This window comes from Oryza brachyantha, chromosome 11, assembly GCF_000231095.2.
Source record: "Oryza brachyantha chromosome 11, ObraRS2, whole genome shotgun sequence".
Taxonomy (NCBI): domain Eukaryota; kingdom Viridiplantae; phylum Streptophyta; class Magnoliopsida; order Poales; family Poaceae; genus Oryza; species Oryza brachyantha.
In genome coordinates, this window is record NC_023173.2 from 12,044,066 (window position 1) to 12,056,523 (window position 12,458).

Consider the following 12,458-nt stretch of genomic DNA (forward strand, 5'->3'; position numbering starts at 1 on the left):
GCATTTAATGTATTTTTTTGGAGTTGGTCTATAGCTGGCTCTTGCATGAGAGCCAACTCCACTTCTTTTTCATTATCTCTTTTCTTCACATCAGTTTATAGCCAGCATATAGCCAACTTTCCACGTAAACACGTAGGCTTTCGTTTTTCTTACCGTATATCTGTAACTTTTAAAACACTATCGATCATAAAAGATTTACGTTTACACATGCCCACCAAATTCAGAGAATAGTTGCACTTTGAAATTGATTGGTCAGGCCTTAGTTTCACCCACTTTTTCCGTTTCAAGACAACATGCCCAACTCAAACATTCTCTTTAGCACACGAATAAATGTCCACAAAAATAAAAAATAATAATTATGAATATGCGTATACTGGTTTCTGTTTAGTTTATTTTTTGTTGCAACTTATAGAAGTTAAATTTAAATATACATGTTAGTGGAGTGCTATAACTAATATTAATCTATCTTGTAAATATTTTTTTATATTTTTTATCTAGATGACATGTAAATATATGGTGGATATGTAAAAAAGAGTTTCCCTCTTCTTCATGCTTCTCCCTCGTCATCACCGCTTCACCTTCAGCGTACGCCTGCATCAAGCTCGGCGGCAATGGCCTCCACTTTCAAAGGCTGTGTTCGGCAATGCATACTACCCCATATTCCCTCTTTTCCATGAACACGCTTTTCAAGCGGTTAAACAGTATCTTTTTATAAAATATTATATATAAAATTTACTTTAAAAATTCAGATTAATTTATTTTTCTAATTTTTATAGTTAATGATTAATTACCCATATAGTATACGTTTGCGCCGTTTAATAAACCAACTGCCGAACAGGGCCAAAGTCCCACAGCTATAGGCTCCTTCATCTCCATCTCCCTTTTCTTTTCGATGCAGAACCTAACATAGGATTTAGAACTAATTAAACTAGCACTGAAAAAGCTCAACCTAGTTTATATAATCCGCCTCCGAAAGAAACGCGCAAAAGGGCCATGCTGCATGCGCAAATCCATTCCTTATCACTCACTCAACCACGAATTAGAACAAACTACCAGAGCTCCCAAAAGTAGCAAAAAAAAAAAAAAATCAAGCACACTGTAGTACTACTAATTGGGACAATTATTAACACGCTGATTAATTAATTAATCACCGGAACAAGAGAAAACAAAACCCATTACAGATTGAATTACAGCAGCAAGCAAGCATCTAATTAATTTGTGAATCAACGACGAAATACATGCATGGTGACGACGACGATCGACAAAATGGGAAGAAAAAAACGAGAATTAATTAACTTACAAGCCCCCTTAACCATTAATTTTTTTTTAACGTCGCTCTCTCTCTCGATCCAGCATGTAGGCCATGCATGCTACGTACGCACGCAGTCGATCTCGACGTGTAGCCTTCTTCTTCTTCTTCTTCTTATGGCGACCCATGCATTGCACGCGCGGGTTACACCTCCTCCTGGCCGGCCTTCTTCTCGACGGCGGCGCCGGATTTGTCGTCCTCCGGTGGAGGCGGCGACCCGGCGGCGGCGACGCTCGGGTGGTCCTCTGCCGGCGGGGACTCGACGGGGTGCACCTCGCGGGTCTTGACGTCGATGGCGGCGGCGGCGGAGAGCTTGGCGATGTTGACGACGTGCTCCTTGACGCCGGCGGTGGGGGAGGCGGCGTCGTCGTCGTCGGTCGCCGTGGCCTCGACCTCTTTGGCCACCATGGTTGAGCGCTTGGGCGTGGAGTTCCTGTACATGGCGTAGAGGCCCATCTGGATGACGCCGAAGGTGAAGCCCAGCACGTTGGGAAGCTGTTCCATTTGAAACCAATCAGCTCAACCGCCTTCCGCCATTAAAATACCTTCAAACCGGAGCAGCCATGAAAAAGAAAGAAAGAACTTACCGCAACATATTTGTCCTTGATGAGGAGCCCATAGAGGAACCAGACGACGGCGCTGACGGTGAGCGACAGCGACAGCGAGAACGGCATGAACTCGACGCTCTTCGTCCTCACCACCAGCCGCTGCAACCAAACACACACACACCCTCATCAATCACACCTCCGACCTAAACGCCAGAATCACTCACATCGGTTTGATTCCGCACCATGATGCTCAGCGGCGCGACGAACACGCTGACGGAGAAGCCGACGCAGACCCAGCCGAGCACGACGACGCGGCGCGGGCCGGCGGAGAGGAGGAGGGTGAGGAGGAGGATGAGGCCGAAGACGCCGACGTTGACGAGGAGCAGCAGCCTGGCGGTGAACACCCTGGCCTTCTTGGGGGCGTAGACGAGGTAGACGGCGATGTAGAGGGTCTCGATGACGCAGCCGGCGGAGTTGATGGTGATGAGCAGGCACTCGTCGGACTTGAGCAGCGCGTAGTAGATCCACAGCATCGCGCTGAAGAGCGCCACCACGTAGGGGATCGACTGGAACCCCTGCGTCGACTTGCTCTTGTAGATCCTGTAGAACGTCGGCCTGAACCACCATGCACAACCCCCCCCCAAAAAGTAATTAGTTTATTACTTATTAACTGATGCTTTTAATTAGTCGTAAAAATGATACTCCCTTGGTCCAAGAAAGGATCAGGTTTATTACTAGAATTTTGTTTTTTTATGACTAGATGAATACGGCTGCATTCGGGAGAACGAGAAGGAGAAGGAGGGGGTAGTAATAGATTTGTACATGAATAATTAATTGTTAATTATAAAAAAATAAATTGGTTTAATATGATTTTTAAAATTATTTTTCTATAAAATCTTTCTGTAAAAGATAAGTTTAACAGCTTAGGAAACGTGCGTGCGAAAAACGAGAGAATCTGTAGAATGAGCCGAACACGGCCTGTGTGAGACTTACAGTGGGGCCAGGTAGGTCATGAAGGAGATGATGTTGCCTGCAAATCAAGAGAGAAAAAAAAATATATACTCATGTTAGGAGCTTGTAGGAGTAATAACTGATAGCTAGTTTGGTTAATTTTTTTTAATTAATAAGTGCATGCATAAATGCGACGGTTAGAGAGCGATCCATGCAAAGCAACGTGACACCAGGAGATGCGTTACGAGCATCAATCCGTTTAATAATTGTGTGTGACGTCACGACACACACACATACACAAGGGAAATATATTGGAGCCCTTTTCCCCTGAGCTCCTTTAATTTGTGTGGCTTGTTTAGTTCTTTTTGTGCCTGGCTATGCTAGCTTATGGCTGAGCAATATTAATGCATTATTAATTTGTATGTGTATCTCTCCTCTTAATGATGAATCTAAGTGTTCTCTAATCTTTATTTTGGAATCTAATTAAGGGGGGGTGCTTTGGCAGTAATCAGGGGTAGTGTGGAACAAAAAGGAATGGAGGATCACCATGGAGCTAGCTAACTAGTACAAGAGAAATCATGTTTTGCTAAAGCATAAGGTAGCCCTCCTAATGCAAACCTCTCACAGTTGCATCCCAACGTGCAGACTCCACTAGCTGCCTTGCACTATATTTTGGATATGAATTGGTAGGGAAAAGAATATGGTAGCTTTGGCAACAAAAGAGAAACATGGAAAAAGGAGAGAGATTATAAATGGAGAGAGTAACTAATTAAGAACATGAGTATAAATGACCATGCATGCAAGATTCTCAAGAGAAGAATTCCTTGAAGTAGAAGAGTAATTAACAAACCTAGGAGGCCAAAGGCGAAGGCCCAGGGATGCTGAAGAGACATGCCAGCCATTGGGAAGATCTCTCTGAGTAATTAACTAGCTTGGTGAGAGGAGATCAATGGGGGTAATTAAACTGTTCTTGCTTGCAAGCAGCAGCAAGAGCTAGGAGGTAATTAATTTTGTATCTCACGCTAGCTAGCTCCCTCTTATGTGTGTAACTGGTATAGATCAAAACTTGATTTCTCTTTTCTCAATGAGATAAGAGAGAAGAGAGCTGATCACCTGCTACTACTTGGGATCTAGTTGCTAATTGCCTGAAGGCTTTGATGAGCTGAGCACCTGGGCTGGAGGGGGTTTATATAGTGCTAGGAAGGAAGCAGAGACTGAAAAGGCACACATGACCCAGCTGACATGCATGCCTGCCCCTCATGGTGTGTGACCCTGGACACCAATACCTACACACAAACTATTCCTGATCAATCACAGCCATGGGATTGATTAAACTAGATACAAGATAATCATCATCAGGCTAGCACCATTGCATGGCAGAAAGCTGCCAATCTGCTCTTGCTTTTTTGTGTTTTCCTTCACAACTCCTTCCTCAATGCATGGATTGGTAACATTGCTGTGCACTCCAAGTTGTCCTAGTTGAGGATCTAGCCTTGGACAAGCTAAGCTAGCTATTAGCTAATTAAGCTAGCTGTCTTAGCCTTAATTACAGTGGAATATATGAGAGGTGTGCAGTGAGAGAGAGCAGAACTGATGGAGCTAGCCCAAAAGGAGCATACACCTTTAATTTACCAATGGACGATCTGAGACCAGCTGGCTCTAATTAATGTAATGCACATGTCAAAGAAAATCAGAATGCCAGATGCCTAAAATTTGCAAAAACCAACTGATCGATCAAACCGTATTTGGAGAAATTTATAGTCTAACTACCGGAATTGGAAATTTAAATTTCTAGCCACCTTTTCCTTGCACCCTCGTCTATTCGCTGTTCCTTGCGCTTATAAAGCCAATATTTATTTTTTGAGCTTGACTTTAGTATTGGTAGTATTATACTACTAGTATTACTATCAAGACAAGAATCTCGCCTATAGATTTAAAGTTCCACTAGCAGTAGAAAAAATAATTTTACTACCAGTAGTTTTTTTAAGTATAAATAGACCTGATTCATTGGATTAGAAAAATAAATGGTCTAGATTAATTTTACTGCCAGCATATAGAGCATTGTAAAACACCTATAAATTTTTTAACACTAAATTTAGAGATGATTTTGGTGTTTTTTTATCAAACTTTATTTCTCAGCTTTTGCTTTTAGATTCCTAAAACACACACATTAATTTTTAATTTAAAAATTAAATTTTGTTTCCAAATATATTGTTTGGAAAAAGCCAGCGATGAGGGCCGGGCCATGGTGTAATTCTCCTCAAGTATGGAGGGTTGGACATCTGGCTATACACTTTAATTACTTCCCTTGTTAGACAAGATCATCCTATTCAAAAATCCATCTGTAACCGTGGAGTTATCATATGATTCAGTCATGATAAGTTCATCAGAGGTTATCTGACACGCAGAGCACAGGAGTTATCAGCTGTGTACGTGAGAGTATCACACACATACACAAACACACACACGGTTTCTTGCAATATGGGCAGGCACAAAAAAGCAGCGTGCCAGGCACAGGCCAGAACACCAAATACCGGCCAAGATAGGGCAAAAACTTCAGCTGCATGGCTAGCTACACGTCACTGCTAGCTGCACCTTGCTTTCTTCCATGGCTTTCTTCACCTGCACATAAACCCTAATTTTTCGCTTGCTTTCTCCATGCATGCTGCTAGTCGTTATTCCTCCTTAACTTGGACTGCATATATGCTTTTTTTTTCCCGCATAGATCTCCTGCATTTAGGGATATATAGAACAGAGCATATATAATTATTATTGTGTTCTCCCCTTTTTTTTCGTGATCGATCTTTTTTCCGGGTTTATTGGTTGGTATCTAATGAACCCAACGCATTACGCATGCATGATGATCACAAAATTAGTTCATTAATTAATTGACAAGCTAGCTATACATACATATATATAGGCTGATAGGCAGTTAATTTATCATAATTAGCTGCATTCTATATTTACAAGGTACTAGTCTAGTTGATACTGACAGTACTTAGCTTTGACCGTGGTTCCAAGGGAGGCGATTAATTCGATTAAAATATGCAGCTAGCTATAGGGGCCCTGATGGATTAAGAAAGTGATTAATTAATGAGAGGCCATTGGGGAGGGGAGAAGCAAAGAACGGCTGGAGTTGTCCAGCTGCTCGCTCGCAGCGATCGATCGGCTGCCGGCCAGCAGTTTCTATCTTCCTTTCAGGAAAAGCTAGCTTTCTCTGCGCCTCTGTTGCATACATACATCTGAATATCTGATGGTGTACACCACTCTGACCGTGTGTTGTTTGACGTATGCGAGGACGTATAACCTTCCTCTGTCCTAAATATTTGACGCCGTTAACTTTTAGACACGTGTTTGACTATTTATTTTATTTTTTTTAAAATACGTAAACTATATATGCATACAAGTATATTTAATAATAAATAAAATGATATAAAAATAATAAATAATTATGTAAATTTTTTTGAATAAGATGAATAGTCAAACTTATATTAAAATAAAAAGTCAACGGCGTCAAACATTTACGGAGGGAGTATATACCTACGGTGTGTTCTTCTCTCCATCAGAAATTAATTAATGTGCAGAATTTAATTAAGGTGTTAGTTTTTCTTATTGAATATTATATCGTTATAATATCACCTTTATTTTATTGATGAACGCTACTGTACACACTATATATTATGTCCGTTGCTATTTAACTAGTTTTGTAGGACATCGACATGCTACTGAATGCATATGCCATGCTGGCGTAGGATTAATATCTAGGTATCTGCATTGTAAGATGCATATAATATATATTCTGTTACTAAAATAATCTAAGATTGTCGTGGCATCTGACATCATTTCGCGATCAAGTTTTTAAACAAGGACTATTATGTACCTAGTTCGAAATTATTTAATATTTTAGATCGTTGGATTAAAGGCTTTTTTATCATTCTTAAAGATATCTTGCAGTACCAAAAATCTTAGTGTAAATTTTTTATACCTTAAGGTATAAGGTACATCATGCAAGGATCTAAATTTTTATATTAAAAAATATGGTATCTGAAGGTATTTTTTCAAATATGATAGATCATATATAGTTTTTCTTGTCCTCTCTCGTTCTATCTTGCTCCACGCCACCTCCCTTGCTCTTGTTGGAGCTTTTTAAATATCCTTAAAAATACCCAAGATATCATATTTTTTTATGTAAAAATTTAATGTTTTTTTACCATGATTGAAAACTACCTTGAGATTACAAAAATTTTAGTGTAAAATTTTAGTATCTTAAGGTATATTGTACCCCGAGGTGCTATATTTTTATGCTAAAAAATACGATACATTGAGATACTTTTCAAGGATATTAAAAAACTCAAAAAATTACTACATCCAAGTACAATGTACCCTTGAGGCATCAAAATTTTACACTAAATTTTTTGGTAGTTCAAGGTATTTTTCAATGTTGGTAAAAAAACTCATCTTACTGTGCTTCTCCACATACTCCCTCTATCAAAAAAACCAATTCCCCGATTTCCGTATTCCACGTTTGATCATCCGTCTTATTTAAATTTTTTTAGAAAATTAGAAAAAAATTAGTCACACGTAAATACTATTTATGATTTATCATCTAATAAAAACAAAAATATCAACAAAAAAATTTGAATAAGACGAAGAGTCAAAAATTATAGATAAAAAGTAAAAAATTGATTTATTTTGGATGGAGGGAGTACATTCTTCACCAGTATCGCCTTCAGCAATATAGTGGGTGTTGAATGATCAGACCGTTGAAAATATGTAAGATTTACCTCTATTCTCACTCCTGCCCCGTTTGTTGGTCAAATATTAGTTGACAGTTCTGTTTAAACGTCCAGTACGTCAAATTAAAAAAATACATTAAGTGGGAGTAATTGATATACAAGCCAGGAATTTTTTTTTCTCTCAAGTAAAGGATAAATCGAACTTTGTAGGCAAATTAAATAAACAAAACCAAATCATCAGTGACGCGAGAAAGTCCTAATTTGGGGGACCAAATTTAAAGGTTCCTCGGATCAACAATCTTCCAAGATGTGGGCCCCGGCCTCTGATAGCTGCTTTAATTCCCCTGACGATCAGCATGCAGGGGAGGGCACATGGATGTTGAGATTTCGAAAGCCGTCGTAACATCCTATCTATTTGACTTTTAGTTAAAATTTAGATTTTCAATCTTTTGAAGTTGATTTTGAGTATTTTTCTTATGCAGTTTATTTTCATCTCTGTCTTCTATATCGCTATAAACGTCTATATAATAATTTTACTCACAAATTATTTTCTATTTGTAAATATACCGTCTACTCCCTCCGTTTCATAATGTAAGATGTTTAACTTTTTTCTTGCAATGTTTGACCATTTGTCTTATTCAAAAAATTATGGAAATATCATTTATTTTACTTGTAACTTATTTTATTATAAAAGGAACTTTAAGTACGATTTGTCATTTTTTATATTTGTACTAAATATTTAAATAAGACGAATGGTTAAACGTTATAAAAATTAAACATCTCATATTATAAAACGGATGCAGGAGCAATTTTCACCAATAAGCCGAAAAGATGAGCCCCGTCGTCGTGTAGTGTATAGCACACTATACATCAGCAGGCAGGCGTCTCGTTTTTGTTTATGATCAGGTGATCACGCGTTGCTTGTTGCGTATGCAGCACTAACGACAGTATATATATCATTAGACTAATTAATCGTCCACATGTACGTGCTTAATTTTGATCGACCTGGCTGCGACCTTTTCTGCAATTAGGCCTGAAACAGCCTGACGAACTGCATATATATGCAGTAACGAGTGCTGCTAGTACGTCCATATGAAGGAATTTAATGGTTGCAAATCGGTGGAGAAAAATGGAAACGGAAACGGTATAATCGATCATTAGTTATCCGTTCGGATCCGATCCGTTTTTTCCTTTCAGAATAATCAAGAGAAGTAAAATTTCTCATACCTATTTTCGATTTGTTTTTATTTGACAGTAATGACTCATGGATCCACGTTTAACCATTTATATTATTAATATATATAATATAATTATTAATTATTTTATTATGATTTAATATATTTATTAAAGAAGTATAAATAAGATAAATAATCAAATATTTAAATCAATAAAAAACCCCGAAGAGAATACTAACAATAATCTGGCTGAACCGCTTTAACCCTACATAGGGATGTCTATCGTGACCAACCGAGCAATATATACAATACTAGCACTACGTTGCTTTATTGCTGATCTGTCAATATGTTGTTCATTGTAACAAACAATCTTAATCTGCTTCGGTGCACAAGTTACTCCCTTAGTTTTATTATGCAAGATTTTCTAACTTTATCATATTATATGAATGCTATGCATCTATAATTATATGCATCTATAATTATATACAAATCATATACATTGATCGATGGATGAACTTTTAAGAGAGTAACCAATACTAAAATACAAATAAAGTAAAATTTGTATTATACTTTTAGTTTCAATAACCACTTACTATTTACCTTCTTCAACAAATATAAATACTTTTGTCTAGGCATCCGACTAGGGGCTACATTTTCGCCTATTGAATGAAAATATCAAACATCATGTTTATAAATAAACCATAATTATAATAAAAGTCAAGGCTAAAAAGTAAACGTGAAAAAAACCCTTAAATCAATACCAATTTTAAGGTCGAAAATTTAAATTTTGGCTTATAAACATAAGCAAAAGTGAAAAGAGAGTGCAAGTGCTTGAATATATATATGTGCAAATGCTTGTTTATGAATTGAGGGGGTACGAGTATAAGTATAATAGCTGTGTTTATTAAATTGTCCACTCCTTTTCCTTTCCCTTCCCTCCAAAATTCGAAACTGGTATATTCTGCACAAACAAAATCCTTTAAAACAAATACCCTGCAGAAAAAAGATGTCCAAAAATAAAATAAAGCAAGCGCGTGCAAGATATTTTCGTAGTATCTAAGAAACAAGATGGAGATGCAAATTAAAACAACGCCATGTGCCCTGATTCCGACAGATTCGTACACTACAAACATCGGTAGCAACAGGAAAGCAGAAACCAATTAAGTATGCTCAATTATCATCTCCTAAGTGCGCACTAAAGCACTTAATTTAATCAATCCATACTTTAGGGCGGCTGCTCGACCGTCCGTTCTGCCCTCGTTGCTTCGACCTATTTGGACGGCTCTGATTTGCTCGAAAAAGAAAAATCTACTCGCTCGGTCCTAAAATAAGTTTTTTTATTGATACAATGTTTGACTCTCGTCTTATCTATATTTTTTTGCGATTAATAATTTTAATTATTAGATGATAAAATATGAATAGTAGTTTGAGCGCCGCTAATTTTTTTAGTTCTTTTTAAATAAGATGGATAGTCAAACGCCGAGCACAGAATTCATAGAAATAAAGTTTTTAGGACATAGATAGAATCAGAATGTGCAGTCAAAACAGAAGCTTTCTCTGCTGCTTCTGCAAGCAGGCTACTTGCACTAGGACTGCAATCTGTCTGAAACAAAGATCAGGTCCGGATTAATTTGCACACATGTTGCACTGACATGTACCTTTCTGTTCCTTTTTATGAACCGTGTGATTTGGAGATACCTGAGCATTATTGCTTAGTGGCTAATGACAGTAGCAGCGACATCATAATCTACCAATAGTTGGAAACTATATGTGGATTTCGAGGGTCCTGGAATTACTCTGCTTTTCTCTTTTTTATTTTTGTAAACTTTATGGGGAGGTTCCTAGGTACTTCCAGGGCATGTGAGAACCATTTGGAATTGATTTCTTCTGTGCTCACATTTTCTGCGTGTTTTTTTTCTTTATTTTGGAGAGTACAATTGAACACACACAATCCACAAATAAATCCCTATCACAACACGTGCATACATGTGTATGTGATGGACATGATCATAAGTAATATTGCGCTCGTAATATACATACGTACAGATGAGCTTTTTTTTATTATTCTCGAGAAGATATCCTGAGATATATATTTTTAGCGTAAAATTTTAGTATCTTAAGGTATGGTAAAAAATTACAGTATCTTAAGATTTTTTAAGGATGGTAATAAAACCCTCTATAGATAGGATATATCCTACTACCACCAGGTCTGATTGTTATATATATATATATATATATATATATATATATATATATAATTATAATTGATGCATTTTGACTTTAGATATAAAATTTGGATTTGAGTAACCAGTGGCACAACTGCCTCTAAGATTAAACATTTTATAGGTACCGTTTACCACTTGAATATATAAAATTCAACACTAGTTGGACTGCTATTTCCAAAAGAATATATAAAAGAAACAAGAGAATAGTTATTGGTGAAAAATATACCTATCTTCTAATGTAGTCACTATGTGGCTCACATGTAGTCAAGAAAGCATTATGTATAAAATAATACCAACATTCCTGACGTCAATAAACCAACAGAATATATTGTACGAAGAGGATCTTCTCATGGTCAAAAATGCCCTGCATCTGCAACTCTGATTACATTCCAGTAGTACATAGCATCTCTCCTTTGCTAACTTCACATTGCAATATGCATTTTTCTTTCAAAAGAAAAAGAAAAAACAATATGCTTGTCCAGGTTCATTGCAATAGTTACCTACAATTTCTACATCATCCAGCTATATGTTAAACTAATATCTAAAAAAGAGCTAGAGGTTAAATTAATTTATTATGCACAAAACAGGGAAGCTGAAAGGTAGATCTAGCAAGCTCTTTTCCATTAGGCATTTGCAGCTCTTTTCCATTAGGCATTTGCAGGGATCTTTCCAAGTCGATTCTACTACTACTGGACGTACAAAATTAAGATCCAGGTGACTGAGACACATTCACAGCCGTTCGAATATTCCTGCTAGCAAGATATTTGATGCAGGTTAGCAGCCATAAGCTGGAAGAAATTAACTAAAGCAATTAATTGACGAATTATGGAGAAAAAGCATGAACCTTTTCTCCTCGCTCTCATCTTATCGCCGTCACCTTTTCCCAGTGCTGGTTAATTTACCTATGAAAAGTTTAACCCTTTTTTCGTCTTTTGCTTTTTAGTAATCTATTCGAGCAAACCTATATGTGTGTGCGCTATACATTGACATTCTTTTGTTTCATACATAGTTGGACAAAACAAACACTAATAATAGTTTAATACATTGACATTTCAAGGGGTTTGAAAAAACAACATCCAAATTTGAGATTTGGAAATTTTGGTGGTTTGCCATGGCTGGATCACAGGGAAATCATGTCCACCCTCCGTCCCGAAATGTTTGACGCCGTTGACTTTTTTTATATGCGTTTGACCATTCGTCTTATCCAATTTTTTTAAAATATGTAAAGTTATATGTATGCATAAAAGTATACTTAACAACAAATAAAATGATATAAAAATAATTAGTAATTATGTAAATTTTTTGAATAAGATGAATGGTCAAACGTGCATTAAAAAATCAACGGCGTTAAACATTTAGAGATGGAGGTAGTGCTTGCTTTTAATATGTTGATCCTACCTGCGAATACCCGTGGGCAGGCCAGAATACGTGTGGCTTAGAGATGCAATTTGATATAGGATATTAGGCCTCTTGGAGTAAAGAATTTGATCGAGTTATATGTGTGAATTAATGCC

The 12,458-nt window shown here is 37.2% G+C and overlaps 1 protein-coding gene across 1 annotated transcript; it reads right to left on the reverse strand.

Moving 5' to 3' along the window:
- Positions 1 to 1,092: 1,092 nt before the first annotated feature.
- On the reverse strand, positions 1,093 to 3,954 carry LOC102721405 (bidirectional sugar transporter SWEET14-like). Its single transcript, XM_006663408.3, has 5 exons — positions 3,659 to 3,954; positions 2,851 to 2,887; positions 2,100 to 2,472; positions 1,897 to 2,016; positions 1,093 to 1,804 (listed from the first exon to the last, which is right to left on the reverse strand). Exons 1-5 carry the CDS (start codon positions 3,708 to 3,710, stop codon positions 1,454 to 1,456), a joined length of 933 nt encoding a protein of 310 aa, XP_006663471.1. The 5' UTR covers positions 3,711 to 3,954; the 3' UTR covers positions 1,093 to 1,453.
- Positions 3,955 to 12,458: the final 8,504 nt, after the last annotated feature.

Coding starts and splice junctions, on each gene's coding strand:
- LOC102721405 (XM_006663408.3), bottom strand. CDS start 3,710: ATGGCTGGCATGTCTCTTCAGCATCCCTGGGCCTTCGCCTTTGGCCTC. Junction 2,473..2,850: donor ATGACCTACCTGGCCCCACT/GTAAGTCTCACA, acceptor ATGGTGGTTCAG/GCCGACGTTCTACAGGATCT. Junction 1,805..1,896: donor TCAAGGACAAATATGTTGCG/GTAAGTTCTTTC, acceptor CAAATGGAACAG/CTTCCCAACGTGCTGGGCTT.